This window comes from Apis cerana, linkage group LG1 (genome assembly GCF_029169275.1).
Source record: "Apis cerana isolate GH-2021 linkage group LG1, AcerK_1.0, whole genome shotgun sequence".
NCBI lineage: Eukaryota > Metazoa > Arthropoda > Insecta > Hymenoptera > Apidae > Apis > Apis cerana.
In genome coordinates, this window is record NC_083852.1 from 18,715,705 (window position 1) to 18,740,739 (window position 25,035).

General features: G+C 41.3%; 3 protein-coding genes across 5 annotated transcripts in view; 2 read left to right on the top strand and 1 right to left on the bottom strand.

Annotated features, from left to right (window-relative positions):
- The window catches only part of LOC107993599 (uncharacterized), a 249,074-nt gene extending 246,906 nt beyond the window's left edge, over positions 1–2,168 (top strand). Inside the window, exons 17-18 of the transcript XR_009833448.1 lie at positions 1,483–1,558; positions 2,064–2,168. The gene's annotated coding sequence lies outside the window, so the exon portion shown is untranslated. The remainder of the gene's footprint in view (positions 1–1,482; positions 1,559–2,063) is intronic.
- LOC108004322 (potassium voltage-gated channel protein Shal) overlaps positions 1–25,035 on the bottom strand; it is a 155,689-nt gene that overhangs the window by 34,846 nt on the left and 95,808 nt on the right. Inside the window, exon 6 of one of the 2 annotated variants that reach the window (XM_062087300.1) lies at positions 16,461–23,764. The exons of the other annotated variant lie outside the window; for it this stretch is intronic. Within the exon in view, the coding sequence (XP_061943284.1) occupies positions 23,762–23,764 (3 nt within the window). The 3' untranslated portion in view covers positions 16,461–23,761. Of the gene's footprint in view, positions 1–16,460; positions 23,765–25,035 lie in introns of those variants that run through there. 2 annotated transcript variants of the gene reach the window in all.
- On the top strand, positions 591–19,365 carry LOC108004323 (glycine receptor subunit alpha-2). Of its 2 annotated transcripts, XM_017067131.3 has the most exons (9): positions 591–1,112; positions 1,483–1,558; positions 2,104–2,235; positions 4,668–4,842; positions 5,744–5,970; positions 6,062–6,144; positions 6,725–7,036; positions 7,978–8,183; positions 11,370–19,365. In XM_017067131.3, the coding sequence occupies exons 2-9, from the start codon at positions 1,485–1,487 to the stop codon at positions 11,544–11,546; spliced, it is 1,386 nt and encodes a 461-aa protein (XP_016922620.1). In that variant the 5' UTR covers positions 591–1,112; positions 1,483–1,484; the 3' UTR covers positions 11,547–19,365. The 2 variants fall into 2 exon arrangements, with proteins under 2 accessions (XP_016922620.1, XP_016922621.1); XM_017067132.3 differs by lacking the exon at positions 2,104–2,235.

A 25,035-nucleotide genomic window follows, 5' to 3' on the forward strand; every position in this document is an offset into this window, starting at 1 on the left:
AAAATAATAGCAAAGAAGGTTCAATCCGATAACAGAATAAAACGTAAAATTTTTCCGATATAGAAAAATAAAGAACATTTCTTCAATCTTTTCGCCCACGAATGATATAATGTCCTCTATCTTTGCTTCTATCGTTACCACACCACGACGTTCCATTATTACGTTACGTAATTAGAGTTGTGCAAGTTGAGCGAAACGAGGTAGCAAAATATATATATATATATACAAAAAGAGAAGCGAATCGTTATCTATGAGATTGCGAAGAAAAGAAAGAGAGAAAAGAGAAGGAAAGGAAGAGTGGAATTCTAATCCCTTCTCTTGGGCAAATCCGTGAATCAACCGCATCTTCGTGCCCGCACCCTATAATCGTATCTCGTGCCGGAAACAGTGCTATAGCGTAGCACTCTTCACACGAACCCGCCCTCCTCGTGCACGGACAAGACACTTCCACACAGGGCAATGTGGAGTGTCCCACACATCTGTCGGGAGTGCACGTCCACCACGATGAAAGAGAGTAGGGCTTAATCAGTTAGTCGATAGGCAAATTGGCTTAGAGGCAGCGACCGACTGGGTGGTTTACAGAACCAGCAAGCCCCGCCAGTGGCCAGTGGCCGAGTGGCGAATCAACCCTTCGCCGATAAGAGTCGCGTCGTGTCCCCGATCCTTGCTAGGGTTTCCTCCACGGATCGTGGCCCCGAAATTGCCAGCAATGTTGAATTTCTACGGGAAGTGTGATATCTGATTCTTACTTGTTTCTCACAATCCTCTACCAATTCGTTTCCCCAACTGTACGTACACGAAATATACACTACTTTGGAAGACGTGAAGAGGAGGGACACGAGGACGATTTGTAGGAATAGAGAAACCCCTTCCAAAGCCCGATGATCCTCGTTCGAGGATCGAGGCGATTGTCGCAGATCGACGTAACGCGCTCCGGCCACCGACTTTGATGGATATTCGAGGGAAGTTCCGGCTGACGCGGCTGGTGGGCCGATAAGCTGGCCGCGGTGTCGCGATAAGGAATTCTGGAGTGGTTCACGAGGGGATTCGGAGAGCGGCAGCTGCACGATTGGACAAAGAGGATCGGGCACGGTAGAATGTGCAGCTGATCGGTGAGTCGATCGATCGTTCGATTCTTCCAACTTTGCCTCGTTTCTCGAGGACATATATGTATCTCGCTTTCTCCGAATGATAATTATTCAAATTTTTGTCGGAGAATCGATCAACTTTTTTTAATCACTCGTCCTTTTTTTATTATATCGGAGGTTAGAAATATTCTCGCTCTTTTGTTCGTGGAAAGAATTAGAAGGGAGCAAGTTTAAACAACGTCGACCTGAATATCCTCGTGCAACCTCGAACCATGAGAATTCGCTTTGAAATTTCGAATGAAAATATTTTTCGCTTTCGAAATTACGACCCTTTCCTCCCTTCATCCATCGACGGTACTTCATTTTCATCATCGTTCGCCCTCTTCTGTTTCAGGAATGAAGAGACACTCTCTGCTGATATTATGCTACTACCTGTGCACGCTCTTTGACATGGCGGCCCTACACTTTCCGTGAGTAGGCGAACATGTTCGAAAGCTATAGGAGCCGCGAATACTGGGGGAGCAGGATACTCGAGATTAGCCCATCGATCCATCGATGGAAATCTCTCGAGTTTTTCTGTTCTCTCCTTCTATGCCTTTTTTTTTCTGGAGGACGATACACCGGCCTACTTGCAAAAAGAACGAATAGACGTATATCGTGAAACATTTCGGAGGAGATTCTTTTTTTCTTTTCTCCTTCTTTCTTATCGTTAATAACAACGATACAATTTTGTATATGACGATAATGAAATCAACACGTGGAAATTAGTAATACGAAATTTCACGTGTGTTGCTTATTTGTATAAAATTTTACATTTTTACGAGTCGAATAGAACGAATAAGGCGAATCCTTATTTTTATTATACCTTGGTTCTTGGATAATAAAATAATACGGGAAAAGGGGGGCGGGGGAGGAAAGGATAGGAAAAGTAAATCGCGGTAAATTCGTTCTGATTGCAAATTATGGCGAGGATAGAGGCTGCCTCAGCATCATCCGCGACTCTGTCGAGTTTCAGCGAGGAAATATGCGAACCGGTACTTTCCACGGAGGTCGAAGGCTGGCATATTAAAGTCGATAGCCTATCGTCCAGTACGTTTCGACTTTCGGCGAGAAAGCGAGGGTACCGTTTTTTTCCCAAGATCGAAAGGTAACGCATCACATGATCGACATCATCAAACAAATTTCGATCTCTCTCTCTCTCTCTCTGTCTCTCTCTCTTTCTCTTTCTCTCTCTTTCTTTACCTCTCTAATTCTTTCTTCGATCCCACCTTCTCTTCTTCTCTTTCTTCTCCGCACAAAACTCTATCTCTTTCTTAATTTATCCATTGCTCGAAACGTTTAACCGATCTTCGCGAAATGTTCAATCTCTTCTTTCTTTATTCTTTTTTTTTTATTTTTTCTCTCTCAGTAAAGTGTTTGCTCGACAAACAGAAATATCGACCCGACAACGTTATGGCCGATCTCATAGAGGTATCCCGCGATCGACCGAGAAGAAATTGAAGATTTCTGAAAAGTCTGCGTGGATTATCGGTTTTTACGACGCTATAAAACGCCACGATTCATTTGAATCGCCAATCCACTCGAGTCGTATTCCCAGATAAATAAACGTCGATCGCGCGAACCATCCCTTTGTCACCCCACTTATCGATAATCGATATTATTATCATTCTTCCATTCCCTCTTCTAATTCGAATAATTTACACTCTTCGGACTAACTGACACTGTTCGCAAGGTATAATTCAAGAACCAAGATCGAAAATTTATTAATCGCTGATACAACCAAGATCGATCGGTACATACTTACTTCCCTCCAACTTAATCCATTCCCCCTACCTCCTCTATCACGATATCATCTCATAGATCCAAGAAAGAGCAAAGGGGCGAGCAGCATCGTGATGATCCTCGATCGAGACGGCAGGTCTCTGAGGAAAGATCGGGGGCTGCTGTGGTGTAAATCGGGGTTGTAAATAATTGCGCGTCGAAGGAGGATTTGGAAATTCTCGGGGAAACCGGATTCAGAGGTCGTAGGTTAGCATATTAAAATGTCCGCATGTAAGGAACACACGTATCTCGGCCGGAGGTGTGCCAAGCACGAAGACCTATTATGGCTTCTGCGATATTGCTGTTTCATCGGAATCGCGCCAATATTTTAGAGTCCGCCACTCGACTCCACCGTTCGTGGACTTCCTTTGCCCCCGATCTCTCCTCCGCCGATCCCTCCATCCCCGATCCGATATTTTCGCGGTGAATATCGTAAATCGTGTATAACAGAGAATAACGAGGGGATCCCCAACGTTGAGTCGTCATTATAATACCCTTCCCGGCTCGATAATCGTGGTTACAACATTACGGGGGGAAAGATTGCGGGGGACGAGAAAAATAGAAGGGAAAATTTTAGGAAGAGAGATGAAAATAAATATTAAATGTTTATCTTTAGAAATGTGTGGATATCGGTGTAATATCCGTCTGGAAAATATGCTGTGTAATTCAACTCTGGATTAATATTTGAGCTTCCCTCCCCTTCTTCCCCCCTTCCTTTCTTTCTTCTTTTTTCATAAAAATATTTTACTCTAGCATGATTCCAAAATATGTATATATATATATATATATTTTTTATATTTCAAATGCGGTTTTTACGCACTCGGTATTTTTATTTGGACAACATTCATCAGGATAATTTATTTAGCCCCGATGTAAATAATTTTGGCTTCGATATAACGAAATAGGGAGAAACGAACACAACTTTAGAGGTTTGATGTTCAAAGAGGGGCGAGTTTCGATGCACTTTTTTTCTCGAACGCTTTACACGCAATTACCATATTCTATACATAAAGAAGTAGCTAATACGCACGGTTCGAAATAATGCAGAGGAAAAATTTAAACGCGGGCGAACATGGGAAAATGTCGAGGTCGTGAAAAACGATTACACGTTGCCTCGATTAGCATATTCTATAAATATACAAACAAGACATGTACGAATTGTTCTTTCTCGTCGCGTTGAAACTCAAGAAGAGACGGACAGGTTGTTCGGAAATCAATACGAGTAGTAGTCTGATCTGTTAACGATCAGAGATAAAAGATAACGTAATGAAATTAAACTGGAGATAGGACATTCGTTATCGTTCGTAATCACGGAGGAAAAAAATTACAGGCGAAGAGGAACGATCGAACGAAAGCCTAATCAACGGTAAATAAAATTTCGTACGATCAATCACGAATCAAAGATATTTTTTATCGATAAAATTAAACGAAAGATAAGATATCACTCACACGAAATCGCACGGAAGAACACGATCGATAATCGTGGAAAATCAAATGGAAATTACCTACGAAGAAATCGTACAATTTTTTAAAGATCACGATTCTCGATTAACCTTATTACCCTACATCTCGTCACGAGAGAAGAGAAAAATTAGATCGCAGAAAAAAACTTTACAGAATCATCATTTTCACGAATCACGATCTTATAAATATGTATGCCTCGACCGTAATAGAGAACACGGTTACCCCGCGAAGCGCGAGAAATTAATCTCCATCCTCAGCCTCGCTTCCCCTCGCTTCTCTCTGTCTTTTTTCCAGGGAGTCGGATCTCGAGTACGGGAGAAAGGAGTCCTCTTTGTCGCTCAAGGATATCCTCCCTTTGAACCCGAAGCTGTACGACAAGCACAGGGCGCCCAAGTTCCTGGGCCAGCCTACCATCGTCTACTTCCACGTGACGGTGCTCAGCATCGACTCCATAAACGAGGAATCCATGGTAATTTGGCTCGTGCTTTCGTTTAATTAACACCTAGACCTGGGAGAAGTCTTCCTCGAGGGCAGGGAGGAGTGAATGAGGACGAGTGGAGAGGGTTCGGTTGAAGAGAGACGCCAGAGGCCGACACGGTTGGCTGCGACGTTTCGCACCTTTCGAAAGCGTGGAATCTCGCGAGCGTTTTCGTTTTTTTTTTTTTTTTTCATGCGGCGCGTATGCAAATTGGGCCAACGAGGCGTGCATGTGTGTTTTTATGTAAAATCCCTCGTGTCGGTCGGATGTGAAACGTTTGAGAGATTAGCGGAACGAGACAGGATGAACCGGGATGAGGATAAGACGCGATGATGGTCGGCGCTTATTGAATTAAAATCGATTTATAACCGGCCGCTTTTTACACCCGATTCAAATTAAATTATTCGCGGTTTTCGCGCGGCGCGCCTGTGATTCTTTCAGAGGACAAATAAATTCGCGATAATTAAAATTGTAATATGATAACGAATTGATAATAACGAATTGATAAGTGTTTGCGTTAATATGAATACATATTTTCTTTGAAATGCATTGAATAATGAATCGAATATATATATGTCTTCAATTATATCACGTTGTAAAAAATAACGTATAGTTGAAATCGTATGATAGAAAATAATCGATCATTCTTTTACAAACATTTTAACATGTTTCGATGCTTGTTTTTCAAATTCGATTATTTATTATTTTTTCTATATAATAAACCAATTCTTAAAAAAAAAGAAAGAAAGAGACTCGAGTTATTTCATATAATTTTAGAAAAGTTCATTCTTCTTCTCAAAGGGTGAATATTTTCTCGCCAATGGAATTCAATTGCCATCTCGATCTCATTTTCGAAAATAAATGAAAATAAATCTTATCCTTATACTTGCAGACGTACGTTGCGGACATATTTTTGGCGCAAAGTTGGCGGGATTCTAGATTACGACTTCCGGAGAACATGTCCGAGGACTACAGAATATTGGACGTAGATTGGCTGCACAATATCTGGAGGCCTGATTGCTTCTTCAAGAACGCGAAGAAGGTCACCTTCCACGAGATGTCGATACCGAATCACTATCTTTGGTTGTATCACGACAAAACCTTGCTTTACATGTCGAAGTAAGATCGAATATTTCGCCCTTCGATTTTTCCTCCGATTTATTCCTTATGCACTTATCTGTTTGATATCGATCTGTCTTTTTCTCTCTAGATTGACACTCGTCCTCTCCTGCGCGATGAAGTTCGAGTCTTACCCCCACGATACTCAAATTTGCTCAATGATGATCGAAAGTTGTACGTATTCTTTTGACTATCGACCAATCACTGATCTTAAAAAGAAATTCGCTCGAAAATTTGTGAATACAATTGATTATATAGCGACAAGGAATCTGTTTCGATGATTCAAAATTTTCTCTCTACCTGATCATATTATATCCGAAGGTATTCAAAGAAATGGAAATAATACCAAAATTTCAAAGATTGATTTCACTTTCTCCACTTATATACTCACAATTGATTCGTTAACAAAACAAAATTACTGATGATTTTGATATTATAATTTATTGATCCAACATAAAGATCTATAATTCACCGTGCATTGCAATCTACTTACATACATACATTAATCATTGAATTATTAATCTAGAATCCTGCGGCGAGCAAATAAATCTTCGTTCAATCCTCTCCTCCAATTCCAAATTATCCAAATCTAAACGACCCCGAAACTTTCATTATTCGAATAATCATATTACAAAACTATCGATCGGATCTCTCTTTCAATTTCCACCATAAACATCATCATAGCTGTACGAGGGATCGATGTAACGAAATACATATTGCTCTGACGGAATCGAAAACTTACGATTACTTTCAGTGTCGCACACCACCCAGGATCTGGTGTTCATATGGAACATGACCGACCCCCTGGTGGTGAATCCAGAGATCGAGCTACCCCAGCTGGACATCTCGAACAATTACACGACCGACTGCACGATCGAATACTCGACAGGCAACTTCACGTGCATCCAGATAGTGTTCAATCTTCGGCGCAGGCTCGGTTATCACCTGTTCCACACGTACATACCGTCCGCGCTGATCGTGGTCATGTCCTGGATCGCGTTCTGGATCAAACCCGAGGCGATCCCGGCCCGGGTCACCCTCGGCGTGACGTCACTGCTGACCCTCGGTAAGGTCGTCGCGCCTGCGATTTCATTCCCGACGACCGATTCGAAAATTTGGAAATTTTCTCGATCGATCGAGTCGAGAAAATCATCCAAACGTTTATCCAATTTTTTAAACTTTTGACTCGAGTTCGTGAAATTGAATTCCAATCTGAGTAATCGAATATTGGGAAACTGGTCGTCAATTAGCTCGAACCTTTCGAATTTTTGAATTGAAATTTTTTATTTTTCTTACTCGTTCGATAAGCGAGATATCTGTGGATGAATCGTGGATTTTCAAAAGAGTACTTGTTGAATAGGTTGACTATTCGTTGACAATTGTATCCAAGATACACAAAGAATTCGAATTGGAGTATTAGAATCTAGATACTCGAGTATCTTGGATGCAATTTGATATTCCATGTGGACATCAGATATCCGAGCAACAGGTAGAGCGGTAATAGAAACTATTCTCAGGACTTTCTAGATCTTACATTCTTTTCACTACCCTCTCCTTTCTTCTTCCTCTTTTTCTTCTATTCTTTTATTCATCTTTCTTCTCGTTTTAATTCGTAACGAGCCGTAATCGAGGCTGGATCGAGCTTCCGCCTCTTTCAAACCTGCTTCCGAATTGAAGTGAATCGCGGAGCATGAAGAGAAGTAAACGCGTTCTTTTTTAAAGAACGCAACATCCGAAATAACGAGGTGTCTTTAAATTGTGCAAATTGAAATTCACGCGCGTTTAACGTTTGGAAGAAGATCTCTGCTCGATTTACGATTGTCGAATGTGCGTCAAATCGTCGAAAGACGCGTATTCTCGACGCTTTGTTTAATGTATAATATTTACGTTAAAATTGATGCTCTCTCTCAAAGTAGAATCTATAAACTTGTATAACGTTATATAAAATACGAACAGGAATGTAAATCAAACGGGACGAGAAATGTTTATTAATCGTTCGATTTACAGCGACTCAGAACACGCAGTCTCAGCAATCACTGCCGCCCGTCTCCTACGTGAAGGCCATCGACGTGTGGATGTCCTCGTGCAGCGTGTTCGTGTTTCTCTCGCTCATGGAATTCGCCGTGGTGAACAATTACATGGGGCCGGTTGCCACCAAGGCGATGAAGGGCTACTCGGACGAAGATCTGAGGGAAGCCATCGACGAGTTCAAAGTACGAGTCATCTTAACTTTCTCAAATTTCCCATTTTTCCAAAACCAAATTCCAATCAATTAATTCCTTCTTCGTATAAACGCGTAAGACAAAGTAGAATGTTTCTTGTCTTCTTGAATGTCTTCTTTTTTTTTCTTTGGCAACCTCAAAATTAATCGTCTATTAACAGTATAATTGATTCGAGTTGGAGGAACAGTGGAGAAAATAGGAAGGGACGTACAACAGCCAGTTTGTACGTCGATCGTAAATTAAAAAAAAAAAAAAGAACACGGGCCAATATCAAATTAAGCAGAAACGCGTGTAAAAATATCATGTTTCGCTCCTGCCTCGTGAAAGGTTATAAATTCGCGTTGTCGTTAATTGCCGCGGCAATGTCGAACGGGAGAATGGCACAAATGATCCCCGGCGAGGAAGGGGGGAAAATTCGCGGAAAAACCGGGGAAAAAATAGAGGACAGAGAAAGAGAGAGAGAGAGAGGAATGGTTTGCGAGGTAATTCATGCGGCAACGCGTTCTCGTTTCTCATTTACCCAAAGAATTATGCATCTCGAACTTACAATTAGTAAGGGTTAAGCGTTTCTGAACCCGACTCGAGGAGGGTAATAATAAATAGCCGGATGGTTGGAAAAATTGATGGAGCAGAGTTTCTTCTCCTCCTGTGCAAAAAGGTAAAGAGACGAAACGTAAAGAAGAGAACGAGGCTGAGGAGGGGGAAGGAGAACAAACCCTCCCCTCTCTTCTTTTTTTATTCAAAGTTTCTTCGAACTCGATCGTTTAACGCGAAGGATAAATAACGAAATAAGTTGGCGGTCGAGAAAAAGGGCACACCCGATATATTCGCGTGACATTTTGCTAACACCTGACACACTTAGAAAATTCAGCGGGCCGAAAGTGTCGCGACTTTAATTAACGCGCCCGTTCCACGAAAGGAAGGTTTCTCCCAACTTTCCGCGGTATGCAAAAACTTGGTCGAAATCAAAAATAAAAGACGAAGCCGGGGAATGGAAAATTGATAAATAGGTTCTTTTTCGTTTTTTTTTATTTCTTTTTTTAATATGATAAGGGGAAAAAAGTTCGTTTGAATGTATATTTTTGTCTTATTAACCGGTCTTTGTTTTTTGGAAATTGTATTGTAATAATGGAATAGGTGTTTGCATTCGACTCGTGTTGATTTATGCGTATTTATATGATATTAAATGATATTATGGAATAATAATAACATGATATAATAACACGAGGCTAATTTGAATTTTGTGATCCTTCCGACGTTAATGTATAACGAGTGAATAATTAATACGATATAACCAACGGTTTCTGCAGATATTTGTTTCGATTTGTAACAAATTTACGACTAATTTATGTTTCTATATCGATCTAATCGAGAATACGTACAACAATATATTTCATATCGTGACGGTGATTTTTTAATTTTAATATGAAATGAAGACGTCTATCCGCGAGAATAATAAAGAATTTTCTGATTAAGGAGAATGATTTCAATTTAAAATTTTCCGCGGATTCAGAGAATCGGATCGATTCGATTCGCGTGAAAATTAATTCTCGTTTTGAATTTTTCACGTGGGATAAACGTCAGCGTCCGTTTCTAAATATTAATTCGAAGCTAATATCGAAATTAATCGCGCGCACAAACTATTGTTTAATGCTACTATCGTCAACGACGTGAATTTTTCATGGAACTGGCCTCTGAATTTTTTATGCTTCCGTGTGTATGCGTGTAACCTGCCCTCGAAAACCGCGCAAACGTTAGCTTTCACGGTCCACGAACCGCGATCGAGTCGATTTTCTCTCTCAACGTTCCACGGACGGAGAGATCGCGTACAGCTTTTTACAATTTACAAGACTCGTCGTCCCTTCACAGAAAAAACGTGGTTCCGTTTCATGAAATTAAACGTCAATTACGACGTTAAACGTATTTCTACAGAAAGATACACTACGGTTTTGAAACGTTTGAGGGATCGAAAGGAACGTAAGTTGAATTTTAAATTATTATTTTACTTTGAACTCTGAAGGGGGGCCAAGTTTATCGAACTTTACCAAAGTATCCGAGTAAACGGTGACCTAATTATCCACGCGATCGTTCATTCATGTTGTGGATTGCGCAATTTTTATGTGGAAACAAAACGGGACAAAATATCGTTGTATAGGAAGAGGAGTCCTTTGTTCGTTTCTCCTCGCGAAGCGAAAATAATTTTTTACTTTTCATTCGAGACGGTTTAAAAAGACGAAGAAGAAAAAGGGAAAGAGGTCGAGATACGAAAAAAAGAAAATGAAAGATAATCGCTCGTTCCGCGTGAAAATGGCGAACCGCCGCGAAAAGATGCGTTTTCCATTTGCGAGGCAGAGGAACAAACATTATCTTGCGAGGCGAAATTAGTTCGTCCCGGGTGAGTAAAGTGAGAAGTTTTCAAACTCGCTCGGCCAACAACTTGACGGAAACTTCGTCCAAACGAAATGGATCCTTCTCTTTCGATGCTTTTTCGCTTTCTCGTCGATCTCCAAAATAATATAATTTAGAAAAATCCTTGACGAGCTAAAAGAAGAAAATTAGAAACACAAAATCATGGAATAATAAAAGTTTAACAATCCTCGTGAAATAAAAGATTTTAAATTTTAAATCTTTATTATTTCACTTTAAAGAGAAATATGAGAACGAGTTACGAATTGACGTCGGAAATGCTTGTAAATTGCAAAATAACGAAGGTAAACCTCGAGGAAAAATGTTACGTATCGCGCAAGGGAAGTTTCCATTTCTGGCGCGTGCACTTGGGGGACGGGAAAGAAAGATTGTCTCGCCCTTGAATAAGACATGAACCCGAGGAGGCCGAGATTAATTTAAATTTCATTCGAGCCACCCCTCTCGTACCACGGGGTCCGATGCTTTGCTGGAAATTCGAAACGCGTGCTTTTACGGCCCGCTTAATAATTTATTACGTCAACCAACCAATTGGCCACGCAGCTGTAATTGCGTTATTTCAACGTCTCCGTTATGCGACTCTGTGCCCCGATTATTTTTCACTAAAAATTTATCCAGATCCCTTTCCCTTCTGCCAAAATATACCGTCGTTCTATTCCTGGATCGATCCCGTAAAATTATTTTCTTCGAGCCGAGAAAATCCTGATCAAACATTCATGATTTATTCATCGCCAATCGTTATTCTCTCGACAGACGCCCATGAGGAACGATTCGGAGAGGAACAGAAGCCCGGTCAGGCCCGCGACCGTTCAATACGACACCTGCTGCCAGGGTCGAGCGACTGCGATTTACATCGACAAGGTGTCCAGATTCTTCTTTCCGTTCTCCTTCCTCATCTTGAACGTCGTCTACTGGAGCACCTTCCTGTAGAGCGTGTCTGAATCAAGGATGCAAGAAACGACGCGAGGAGGAATCGCTCGATCGCCTGTCTCCGCAAACTTTTCGCTCTCGTTTCGATCTTTGTAATCTCTTCGACGATTAGAATTGATCGCAACAATCGGCGCAAGGAAAATTAGTAGGACGTTCCTTCTCGAGTATCATCGAGCGATTAAACGAAGAATCGAGCAAAGACGAAGGCGGTTTTTCTACGAATCTGTTAGAAGAATTTCATTTTATATAATTATATAAAGAGAAACACGCAACCGTCTACGAAATGATTAATTAATCGTAAGAGCATATCTAGCTGTTAAGATTCGCGTTTAAGATATTACTTTAAGTAATATATCGAATTGAACGAATTGTGTACTCACCCTCACCAGACACGAATCGTATTCTTTCTCATCGTTGAACGAAAATCTTCCACGGGATTTCTGTTCGTCCGTCACAATTTAATTTATCCTTTACTTACTTACTCGTTGTCTACTTCGAGTTTTGCTACGATAGATACGTACATGTATACATACCTTTCACGGAACGTTCACACGCGCTCAGCCACCCTCGTCAATTTATGGTTATATATAATAATTATCCAAACATTAATCGCGACACGATTGGGGAAAAAAATGAAATAAATGGGACGGGATTCGAATCTCTTTTTACGCAAGGAAAGGAGGGGGGAGGTCACCCTGGTTAAAATGGAACGATTGAAAATTGATAAGACGCGATTACGATTTATAAATTTTTATAGTCTTACCGCATGCGATCCGTTTCGAAATCTCGTAGGTAAGGTTGTTTTTAACAAAACGAAAAAGGAAAAAAAAAAAAAAAGAAAAAAAGAACGGCCGCTCGCGTGAACGTTCGGATCGTGATTACGCGGAACAGTTTTACTCGTTGTGTGCGATCGCAGACTTTAAAAGACAAATAAACGGAGTATAAACACGTAAAAAGAGAGTGAGAGGATCGTTTCCCCTGTGTAATAAACTGCAAACGAGGAAGGGTTGGCCGGAACGGGGAGGAATGAAAAAGACGACGACCACGAGCTTTACGAGGCAGCTTATTTATTCTTTCAGCAGCCGATAGAGAGCTTTTTATATACGGGTGTATAACAAACAATTGCCCCCTCCCTCCTTCCGCCATTTCTGTCTTCTCTCGCGTCCTCTTCTTCTTCTTCTTCTTCTTCTTCCTCGCCTCGGAGATCCTGCTGGGATCCTGCTGATGTCTTGCATGCCCTCGTGCATCCGAGGAAGATCGTCACCTAGAGAGTCTAAATTCTTGGACAAACTTTAACTCGATCATATTTTAATAAAAATCGGTGTATTAAAACAAAAAAGAAAAGAGAAGAAGAAGAAGAAGAAGAAGAAGAAAAGAAAAATTCTTAAAACTGTTTGTCGATCAAAAGATAATCATAAAATATTTCTCGGTCCCGTATAAATAAATAATCAAACAAAAAAAAGAACTTTTAAACTATTAAAATATATATCTCGAGTAAATACCTGATTCTCTGAAATCGAGAAAGTAAACTTTCCAGCAGACCGTTCCATCCCCCGAGTTTCGAGGAGGGCGAACTAACGCCCGACTAACGTCATCCTTGCACGGGTCGATGATTCACGGCCGAGGATGTAACGGACGAAAAATGTTGGTTGGCGAGACATTTGTTGTCGATTACGTGATTGCACGAGGAAAAGGGGGAAAAAAAAAAAAAGAAAAAATTGACGCGGCGGAAATAAAACGTTTCCACTAACGAGACTGCTATCGAGGAGGAAGGAGTCCACGCTCGATGATCTCGCGAGCTGTGACGGGAAAAGAAGTTTCACAGAGAAAAGTTGGAGGTAACGGTAAAGGACCAACGTCATTTCCCTTATACGGGCGACCCCTTTTGGATTACGGCACTTTTTAGCAGTGACGAGAATCTCGCCAGTAAACGACCAGCAGTAATTAATTGGAACGAACATACGGCCTGGCTCCGGTTGCTCGCCGAGAATAATTAAATCCGCACGTAAGGTGGCGTAATTGTGACGCGCCGAATGCCTCTCTCCCCCTCTCTCTCTCTCTCTCTCTCTTTCTGTCGCGAGATGGAACACGCTGCTTCCAAAAGATGTTCCACTTTTTTTTCCTCCGCTTAATTAAAACAACGCGTTGTCGACTCTTTTCGTCCCCCTTCCCCTTCCTCTACCATACGATATCTCTTGTGGTGACGCTTTGATAATTCCAAAGAAACGCTCCTTTTTTAAACAGGTTTTTAAACGGCCGAATTCATTTCGATTTTTCCAAACGATCGATCGAATCGATCCGAAATTAGCTAGCTTTGTTAACAGACTCGTCGATGTCCTAGCTGATAAGATAATTGAAGATCCTGATATTCGTAACATCGAGTAGTGACTGTATAATTTTCCAAGAAGAGACGAAGTAGAGTCACGAAGTATCCGGTTTTCGCGCATTTCCCTTTGATCTCTGATAAAAACGCGTTAAAATAAATGAATGGCGTCAATGTTCTCGCTTCTAAATTCCGTGGAAAATCGAAAAGATTCAAACGGTGAAAAGATTCGTTTGACTGTTTTCAGCTAACACGCGCCGCCACTTGAGGTTATTTCATCTTGAAAACGTCGCTTTGTAGGCCGATCTAACTCTCTCTCTCTCTCTCTCTCTGTATCTCTCTTTCTTTCTCTCGATCTTCACCTCTGTCCATCCTTGTCACCCGCCTTGTTTCCAGCCATCCGATGGCTCGTTTTTATTTGGAGAGAGAGACAGACAGAGAAAGAGAGAGAGAGAGAGAGAGAGAGCGAAAAGAATCGACACGATGAAAGAGCTTGGAACACCGGAAACGACTGCGACAATGCCGCGTCCACGTGTGTATGTGTTAAAAAAAAAAAAAAAGAGTGTTCCGTTCTACAAGAGTTTTTAATCATGCCATTTTATCCTGAGAGAGCCTTTGTATCTAGAGATAGAAAGATACTTTCGTCTGCCCCACCCCCGCGCCCCGCTTCTTCTTCCCCTCTGTTTACGCGGACAAGTCGATCCCTCGTTCCCACGATTTAACACTCCCTCGCGGATTTACCCCCTTAATCCCTTCCGGTGGCCCATGTCACGCGATGCAAATTATACCCCCTTTTCCTTTCCTTTTCTTTTTCCTCTCCTCTCTTTCCTTCTTTCTTTATTTCTAAAGAATATATCTTTCCTTTCTTTCCTTCTTTTCTTCATCAATTCAACTCGTTCGTCGATCGCCGCGCGAAAAAACCTATTCAAATTCCTCTTGCTTCTTTTTCAATTTCCTTTTTCTTTTTTTTGCTTCGTTAATCTAATTTCGGTATCGTTCGGCCATTAAGAAATATCTTGGAGATATTTCGCAAGATATTCTTCAACTTAATCTCTCGATAATCAAATAACGAAAGCCGTTCTTGGCCTTTCCCCCCCTCCCCTTTTCTAAATTCTTTACAATCCTATTAAAAATATATCTCCCGTATCTCTTTCATTCTAATCCTCCCCTTCTCGCGATCGCCGATGATTGCCTCTTTAAAGAAAAGTTAATAAGGACGCTAAAGTAGGCAATTATTAAAGTCCGTGAGAGAAATTGATCGGAGATCGATCGAGATTTAGCGGCATCGGGGACAGAAGGTAGCCCATCCTTAACAAGATCCCTTCGTTTGCGTAATTAACTATCGACTTTCTGTCGACAATCTTGTTAACGAGAAGCACACCGTCGATCGTTAATGGATTCCGGCGGAGTCGAGGCGGCCGTGCAACCAGAGACAGTGAAATAATTACTCCTTCGCTTCCGGAATATTCGAGCGTCCCGCGTCAAAAGAATACGAATAACGGATTCGAAATCGAACCGACTCGCCCGTACAGAAGACTTGCCCGAAAATCCTGTCAAATAATAATCCGGGAGAGGAACCCGTCTCAATTAAAATCCACGGGGAGGGGGTAAGGAAAGGGCGCTCTATTGCCAACCAAGCCGCGTCAAGGGAAATTTCGAACGGTTTCCTTAAAAATATTATATTCGACACGGTAACCCAGATCCAGATCTCACCAGATCTCCGGCTATAGAAACCGTCCGTTCCTGAATAGTTTCGACGGAATTAGCGGTCCATCGACTTACGACCTGAATTTATTTAAAAGGAAGGGAACACTCGATCGCCCCTCTTCGAAATGGAAGGGGGAGAAGATGATGCTCCTCCGCGTTGAAATTTCAGAGACGAAAATCTATCTATCTACCTTGGATCGAAGGGAAGGTATAGGAAATCAAGCATCGGTTTCTGCCTTCTCGTTCCAATTTAAGCCCTGGCCCGATATATCGACGCGTCCTTGACCGATGTTCCGGAAATAAAGCGACCCAGCAACCGTGATTCGTGTTGAAAAAGTGGCGCGCGATCGGGTGGCCACCGATAAAACCGAAAACAGCCATAAATATGCCGGGTTAATATAAAACGTTTCACGCCGCGGCCAAACATCGTGTCAACTCGTTTTCGAATCGGCTAACGAGCACGTCCCGCTGTCGATGCTCTCGCAAATACGAATCAATTTCCGGCGTGGACGCGCCACCGCCACCCGTCACTGCCTTTGCGGCTGTCGTTCGGCAAACATCAATTAATTCCGTGTTTTCTTTTCGAGGGCACGGTTCAGTGGAGTTGGACGGTGGGAATGAATTCGACATGGAAATGTTATATGCGATTCGAATCGACGGGTCGTGGAAAGTTCAACGATACCTTTGGACTCTTGGTCATCGGTTGGAGGTTAAGTTCAGGCTGGAGTGGAGTTGCCGTGTTAAAAAAAAACGTGGAAAATTTTGGACATATTTTTCTTTCTTTCTTTTTCTCACCCGTCAATGGCGTCAAGGGTACAAAGTAGAGACGAGAATAATGAAATTCGGATATCTCGCGATTAAATGAAGAAGGATCGTAGAACGTGTTAAATAATGAATTTTAATTTATTTTTTTCTCTTTTTTTTTTTTCTTCTTTTTTTTCGTCACTTTTGAGAGTAAGGCGTGGAAGCTACCGAAGACGGACAACACCATCGGCTAAAACATCTTCACCCCTTTTCTAGTTACAACTATCGGGTGTACTTGTTACAACGTGCTGGCGCTTGACCGCTGTCGATAATTCTTCTTTCCAACCTTTCTACCTTCTCAAATTTTCTTTCATACACCTCTCCGTCCACTTATTACGTACGTATATTTATTTATTTATTCATTTATTTATTTATTTATTTATTTATATATATATATAGATTTTTTCTCTCCTTTGTTTTTTTTAATCATCTCTTTCTCTCCGTTCTCTTCACTCCTTTGCTTCTCTCTCTCTTTTTTTTTACAGTTGTACGATTAAAAATATCGTTATTGCCAAGTATGATCGATAACACGGTGCGTAACCCCGAGCCTCTGACCGGAGAGACAATTTTCCTCGCTTATCAAACTAAAATGCATCGGAAACTAGACATACGCGCAATATAGTTACGTACATTTCTTCTTCTCCCTTTTCGAGTTTCATCCTTGTAATTCTTATTTATTTCCCCCTTTTTTTCTTTCTTTGATATCTCTTTACACGGGGCTACAGCCAAGGCGATCGCTTTCCTTTCGAACTTGCCGCCATTTTTGTTCTCGTCGCGATTCGACCAACGCCCGTTGCGCGCGAAAATTCAAAAATTCCATCGTTTCAAAGATTCAACGATTGTTTAAAATTCGTACGAGATTAAAAAAAAGAAAGGTTCAAAAGAGAAGCGATCTCCTTTTCGATCGTTCTTAAGAAAAATATACATAAATAACGAGGGAATATGGTCGACGAACTACGTGCTCCCCGCGTTATGGACGATCCTCGAATCGCCACAAGTCTGATCTCGCCTCTATCTCGTGGCTCGATTACATAATCGTCGCTTGATTACATAACTGTCTAGTTACCGACCGGGAGACGCGATTGATTCTGACTTACACGAGCGTTGAGAAACTACAGGTATCTGCTGGCTTGTTCGTTCGAGGCACACGTGGCTAGAAACGTGTGCGTTTAGAATAGTTTAAAATCGCGAATATACACTTACGATACATCAAGAAATCTATAGGATTATTTATTAATTATGAAGGTATCGAGACGAAAAATCAGAAGCAACAACTCGAAAGAACATATCACACTGTTGAAACACTGTCCCAAATTTATTAATTCGAGTCGAGAATAAAAAATGATAAAAAGATAAATTAAATAAATCACTGATAATTCTGCGAGATAAAATATCTATCAGCAATAAAATTTACTCGATAAGCAACTTTCTTTATAAACAATTTCTTTCTCTTCGCATCAATAATCCATTATTACATCCCGGTATTATGTATTATCGTTTTTAAGGCAAGAGATCGATTCTTCGATTCTCAACTCGGCTCACGTTCACCAATTCGCATTTTCCATCATTTCCGGTTTCTCAACGCTTCCATCATCGCGGAGGATCCACCGCGGAAATTTCGCGGAAGAAAAGACAAGATGGCGGTTAATTGGCGGCCTGTAGAATCTCGAACGCAAGCTCGATCTCCCGGTGTCGAATCGCAATCACGAATCGAGCGTGCCAAGAACAATGGTCGATCCTGCTACGCTCGCAGGTCCTGTGGACGGTGTCCTGATTACAAAAGGATCGCTTTTTTTTCTCTCCCCCTCCCCTCTCCCCGTTCACGATGCAAAAAGCAAGAGGGTCGGACGAGGGATCGGGCGACGCGGAGGGTGACGCTTTTCGGCGCGAAACAAACAAAGCGGAAACGGTTCGTTCGATCGAAAATTTCAGCTCGCGCCGTGACTGGTTCATTGACTACCTTTCTCTCCTTCCATTGACCCGTTGAAGGGGGCAAAGGAGGGAAATCGTGGTTGGTTTTTCCAACGATTATGCGAAGTGAAAGCAGCTCTTTCCCATTCCTTGTTCCATTTGAATAGAATAATCGATCCCCATCCCAATTTTTCGGACATTTTATTCCGGCAATTTATCAAATGCGGATGAATCGAGGATCTTTGCAGTGAAAAATTGGGGGAACGGATTCATTTATAGACAGTTGTGGAATTATTATTCGCTTCGATATATTAGATAAAATATCAATTGGAAACGTTTCTTCTCTTCTCCATACCAATGGCTAATAAATCGTTATTGTAATTTTCCCTCCAAAGTATCACAAAAATTATCTCTATCAACAATAAAATACATAATTCTACTCATTTATTATTATTATTATTATTATTAGAAATGTTTCCTGCAAGAGAACAGATCCAGGTTCTCTTTTACCCCCAACGTATAAATCGTTCCGTTATTTTACACGAGGCGATATAAATTTCTTTTAGGAAACAGGAAAATATCGTACGTCAATAATAATGATCAGTCAAAAATTTTTTCTCTCTCGCTGCAAAATCCTCGATTGTTGGAAAAAAGAAAATAATAAGGGGGGGAAAAAAAATGATGATAACAATAGAAAATTCTTCGTTTCACCGAACGAAAAGTGGAACCCTCCGTGGCACATCATCCCTCCTGATGATACAACGCGGAACAGTCCTCCGTCAGGACTTCGGAGCGACGAAAGAAAACGAACGAAGGTCGGACGAGCGTGTTTGGACGCGAATCGTATCGCTCGTCGCGGCTGTTCGCCTCGCCTTAAACTCTTTTATTAAAGTTATTTACGCGTCGCATCGGAAAAATTGGCAGTACGGTAGTGAATTGAAAGACTCGTTATTCATAATCCTCGCTTCTTCTCGATCTCGCGTGTTCCCTCGATCTTCTCGTATTTCTCGTGCACCAAAAAGAAAAATGAGGGGGGAAAAGAAGGAATAAAGAAAAAAAAAGGAAAAAGAAAAAGAAATATTCGCGAGATACGAAATCTCTTTTTCTCTCTTCTCCCGTTTTTTTTCTTTTTTTATTATTTCCAACTAAAGACCTTGGAATATCGTCGTTTCTTTAACGAGAGCAAAGAGTGTCAAAGAGTTTCTCCTCGGTGCACACGCACACACGCACGCACGCACGCACGCACATACAAATACATGCATACACACACTCACATTTCGAGAGTCACCGGTCTCATCTTTTTCCTTTATTCCTCGAAAATTTGTTCGCTATATCAGGCCTCGAGAACCGATCGATTAACTCGGTGAATCGTTCTGCACCGACGCGATTTCCGGTTCAACGCGGCCGGAAATCTACGAGGAGGGAATCGACGAACCGGTGACTCCCGACGATCCGTAAATCGAAATCGAAGATCGAGCAGAAAAATTATTCGCGTCGCAATCCTCCTCTAGAATCCTGTCGCGAACCGGAAACGGAGGCGTGACAACAACTCGCCAACTCGGCCAGAGATTAATCAGTTTCTGGTAAATTAATCTCCAAGTAACTCACGCCGCTACTAAGTTTCCATCGATTTATACTCGCTCGCTTTTATCCTTCCACGCTTTTGTCTCCTTTTTCTTCCCTCTTTTTTTATCCCTTCTTTTCTTTCTTTTCTTTTCTTTCCTTTTTTTTTTTTATTCGGCTTTCAGAGCAATTCCAGTGCTCGTAAAGGCAATATGGCGTCGATGCTTAACCCGAACAGCCATTTTTCTCAACAAGAAACGCAAAATGGGAACTCGAGAACGTTTCGTTAAACGTCTTGTTTTCTCTTGTCTTGTTTTCTCTTTTCTCCTTTCTTTTGCTTTTCTTTTCAATTTATCAGAATTTTTCCGAGATAAGGAAGGAATAAAAAGAAAAAAAACGTACGATAACGTAACAAGGGTCTTTATAATTGGGAGGTAGAGAGGGGGGAGAGAGAGGGAGAGAGAGAGAGAAGGAGAGAGAGCGAGAGAGAGAAAGAGAGAGAGGTATCATCCATAAATTCGGATTAAGCATGAACCGCCATCGTTTTGTTACGTTCGATTTCATCGTATCTTTAATCCTATTTTCCTTTTTTATTCTCTTTCTCCCTTCTTCCTTCTCCTCCTCCTCCTCCTCTTCCCCCTCCCTCCCCTTCCTCTATAGTTCATAATAAATTTTCACTCGCTTTTAATACGCGAACTCGCCGATACAACTGCAACTCTTTGGACGACAAAGAACCTGACACATTATTCTCGATTATCTCTACGATCATATAATATAATAATCTTCCTTTTTTTTTCTTCTTTTTTTTTCTTTTTTTTCTTTTTTTTTTTTTATTTACTTAGATTCACGTTTACGTCTTTTTTTCTACCCGTAAGCCACCGAGCCGCGCCTTCTCCGATGGCACAGCATTCTGTATTAATAACCTTCCAACGTCGCGTAATTTTTTTCCTTTTCCCCTTTTTTTCGCCACTTCGACGACACCGCATTTTTATTTATTTAACGCGATCGACCGGTCCGGTCATCGAGAAAAAGAGGAGAGAAAAACATTCCGTTCCCATTGATTTCTTAGGGAAGGAAAAAAAAAAAAAAAAGCGAAGTGTATCGATCAACCTTCAAATTGAAGGAAGGAAAAAATTATTTTTTTAAAAATAAATTGAACCGTCCTCTTTTTATTCAAAGGTATTTAAAAAGAATCGCGTCATTGAAATTTCTTTAAAAAGTTTATATCGAAATCTTCCTTTTATTATATTTTTAACAACGAACGCTATCGAAACGAACTTTTTCTTTTTTCTTTTTTCTCTTTTTTCTTCTTCTCTATTTCAGGAGAGAAGAAATCGAAATTTCCGAACGCTTCTTCTATTTTCAACCGGTGAATTCGTTTTATATCTATAAATTGAAGCTAAAACGATCGAGCAACCACCGATTAAAGAATTTTATTTTCAGCGACCCGAGCACCGAGTATATATATCCCCTTCCCTTTGTCTAAAATTAGCTAAAATTTTAAATCCGAATTAAAGTTTCTTTTAGGAGAAGGGTGGCTCGGTGGCTCACGAGGGTTGGTCTCCCACGCACTCAGGCACGCATTCTAGTTTGAAAGTCGATTTAGAATTTGTTTTATTGCGCGACGCGAGGGTGCTTCGTGTTTGTTTGAGTATATGTGTACAAGTATTAATCAAGTATATCCACCTGTCCTTCTCATTTCGACTTACTTACTTACGTTCATGTGTGCGTGTATGTATCCGTGTGTGTACGTTTATCTGTAGAGAATATATCTGTATTTTTATGTATGTATATATATATATATATATATATATAATATATTCCTTTTTTTTTAATTTGTATTTATAATATAATATATATATATCCTCTCTGTCTCTTTTGTTTCCTCTGCTTTTTGTTTTCTTTTTTCCATTTTACTTATTTTTTTTTTCTTCGTTCGTCTTCGCTCTATATTAGATCGTTTACAATTAAATTACAAAGTTAATTACAGGACAACACGAGACTCCGCTTTCTTTCTCCCCTTTCACGAATTATATTTACAGCGTCGTTCAAATTAAAACACCTAATCCTCCGTAGCCTATCGTCACCCGAGAGAGAAGTTTCCTTCGAAATTCTACCGCCGTTTCATCCCTCGTCGAGCCGCGCGCGAATCGATCGTGGAACTCCTCGATCCTTGCTCCACGACCCCTCCCCTCGAGTTTCCTCCTTCCTTTCAATCAAACCGAAGCTCCAATAGAATTTAAAAAAAAGAAATGGCTCTTTCGCACCCGATATCCATCTCCAATTCTCGGCGAAGCGAATAGGAGAAAAGAAGGCCACGATCGATCCGTTGGAAATTCGGATTGGCTATTCGATCGACAAAGGGTTACTAGGGCTAGGGGAGGAAAAAAAAAGAAGAACGAAAAATGGACTCATCGAGAAAGTTTTTTTTTTTTTTTGAAAGAACGAGGGCATCATCTTACTTTATTTTAAGAGTATCAAGAGTACGCGGCCTCTGACTACGTTCCTCTCCTTCCTCGCCGATCATTATTTTATCCTCCATCGGACAAACCGTCCGACCAATCGACTTCTATCGAGGATACTTCGAAACATATTCCTCCCTTCTCATCGTTTCCACGATTATTTTTACGATCGCAAAGGCCACGATAATCCTTTTATTTTCCCCTCTTCTCCTCACTATCGAATCAATCAACCCTTTATGCCATGTACTCGTGTACACTTGAGCGTATCGTCCGCTAAATTAAACCTAACGAGTTTAAGAGACTCGTATAATACAAGAAACTGCGTCGTTTCGTGGATCGATCGAATTTCTCGCGCTTCTTTTCTTTTTTTTTTTTTTTTTTTTTTTCTTTTTCTTTAAAAATCGAATATCCTTACGAACTAGGATCAGGGACGCGAGTCTCGTCTAGAAAGAGTGACCATATACCACATACGTACGTATTTCTTCGTGAAAATACGATATTCGTTCCCCTCCATTCCGCTCGCCCTTCGCCGTTAAGAGGCAATGATCGAGAACTGCGCTCCTCTTGGAAACGTAGCAAGAAAGGGCCAAAAGGTTGGAGGGGAATGGTGCGTCGAAACTCGATCGATCGATTATATATATATATATATATTAGTCGCGACTACGCTCGTTTTCCGGGCGGGTTGATCGACGCGCCGGCTCCCGGAAATGACGAGGGCCGTGGAAACGCGCGCCAGTTGCGCCGGAAATCATCGCGTCATTTTCCGCCGCCGGGGATTGAAAAAGCATTCCGCGCGGAGATAAAAATCGATCACGCATCGACGAATCGAGTTTCCGCCGATTTTATCCACCGATTCGATTTTTATTCTCCTCCTCCTCCTCTTCTTCTTCTTCTTCTTCACCTTCGTTTCGCCTTCTTTTCCTTTTCGATCGTATTCTTCGAGCAGAAAGAAGCAGCTTCAGCTGGCGCGCGTCTTTCTAAAAGGCGGGGTTTAAAATTCGTCGATCCATCGAGAGTGGAAAGAAGTGAAAGAGGAAGGTGTGCAGACGCGTGTGCGTGCATTCGCGAATCTTCGTCCTCGAAAATGCGAAGAATTCCGGGTTCGATGGAGGCTGGAGCTTCCTCTTCTTCCGGTTCACGTCTTCCATCCACCTTCGAGCCGCGCGGAATCCATCCTCTTCGAGAACGAGCGGCTTCCGTCCCCCTCGTCGAGGACGTCGTGGATCGTCGTCGATCCTTTTAATATTCCTCCTCGCTTCGTCCAACGATATTTCTTTCTTTTTTCTTTTTTTTTTTTTTAATTTCTCTTTTCTATCTAATCTCCCTCCGAGTTCCGTGGAATTTCTCTCCCTTTCCCTCTCTTTCTCTCTCTATCTCTCTCTCTCTTTCATCGTAGATCGTGGCGCTTGCCACTCGGGGCGCCATCGATCCGTCTCTCTCTTTTCCTACTGAAATTAAAAGCAGCCTGATATACTCTGTCCGCGCGTGAGCCGATACCAAACATCGATCGAGGTGTTTAACCGTGTCTAAAGAACCGTGTTTTCGAAACGATGCAACTTTGAGACCATGAAACAAATTATGTACATGTGCATATAAAGCATATACTCGTTCTCGAGAAATAAGAGAAATGGATTTTAAATTTACCAATCAAGTTAGTTACTCTTTTAAATCCAAATTACACGTGCTAATATATATTTCCGGCAATTATCACACGAAGAAAGAAATCAAGTTTCAACGATATCCACATAGCACTATACAAAAGAAATTCTATCAACTCGAATTCTATCTATCTTGGTGCAATCATGCTCTCGCTCTGAAGGAGCCGATGAAAGGAGTTCGCGGTTGCAGAAGATCGTTTCCCAACAAGCTAAAAAGAAAAAATAAATAAATAAAAAACGTCGAGCACGCGTATTTCCGCGAGAAATCACCAGAATGTTAGCCAAAAAAAAAAAAAAGGAAAAAAGTGGTGCGAAATCTCGCGAAAATTGCCATTAAAAGGAAAAAAAAACGAAAGGAAGTCGCGAAAAATCTCATTGCCCGGAGTAAAGTGTCAAAGCGGCCGTGCCAACCAATTTTCCCCGTGAAACGTGTCCCTTCACGCTCTATTCCCCTTCTCCCGTCCACCAATCTCCTTCGAGCCGTTCAAAACGAAATTTATTCAAAGAGAAACGATCCTGGGTCTCTCTCGAGAACCCGTATATATCATTACGTATCATTATTTGCGAATTAAAAATGCTGATTCGCTAAGTTTTTCGGGAGAGCGGCCAATTTTACTACGGATTTACTCGCTGCTTAGATTGAAGGATAGAGAGGATAATCGCGCATCGTTGCCAAGAAAACGAGGCTCGTGGGGGAGTAAAGCACACAACCACTTCGTTTTAATCCTATTAACCTATCTCGGGGCGCGGTATTCCCGTGCATTTCTTCGCCTCGAGGCCGATGTACATACACTTCTGATCTTCATTCACGAAGGGAAAGCTGTTTATACGTATATATTTTTCCTTTCTCTTTTAATCTAACGCGAATCTAAGGTGTATCGTTTGTATCGATATTTTGAAACGGTGCAAATATCATCGAGGGAGAAAAATTTCTACAATCTCGTTCCAGCAACGATATATAAACGAAATTACATAAACTCGTTACGAAGAAGAATGCAAAGGAAGCTCTCGGTCTTCTGAAAAATAAAGGAGGAAGAAAATTGTCGAATTGCCGCGGTCGT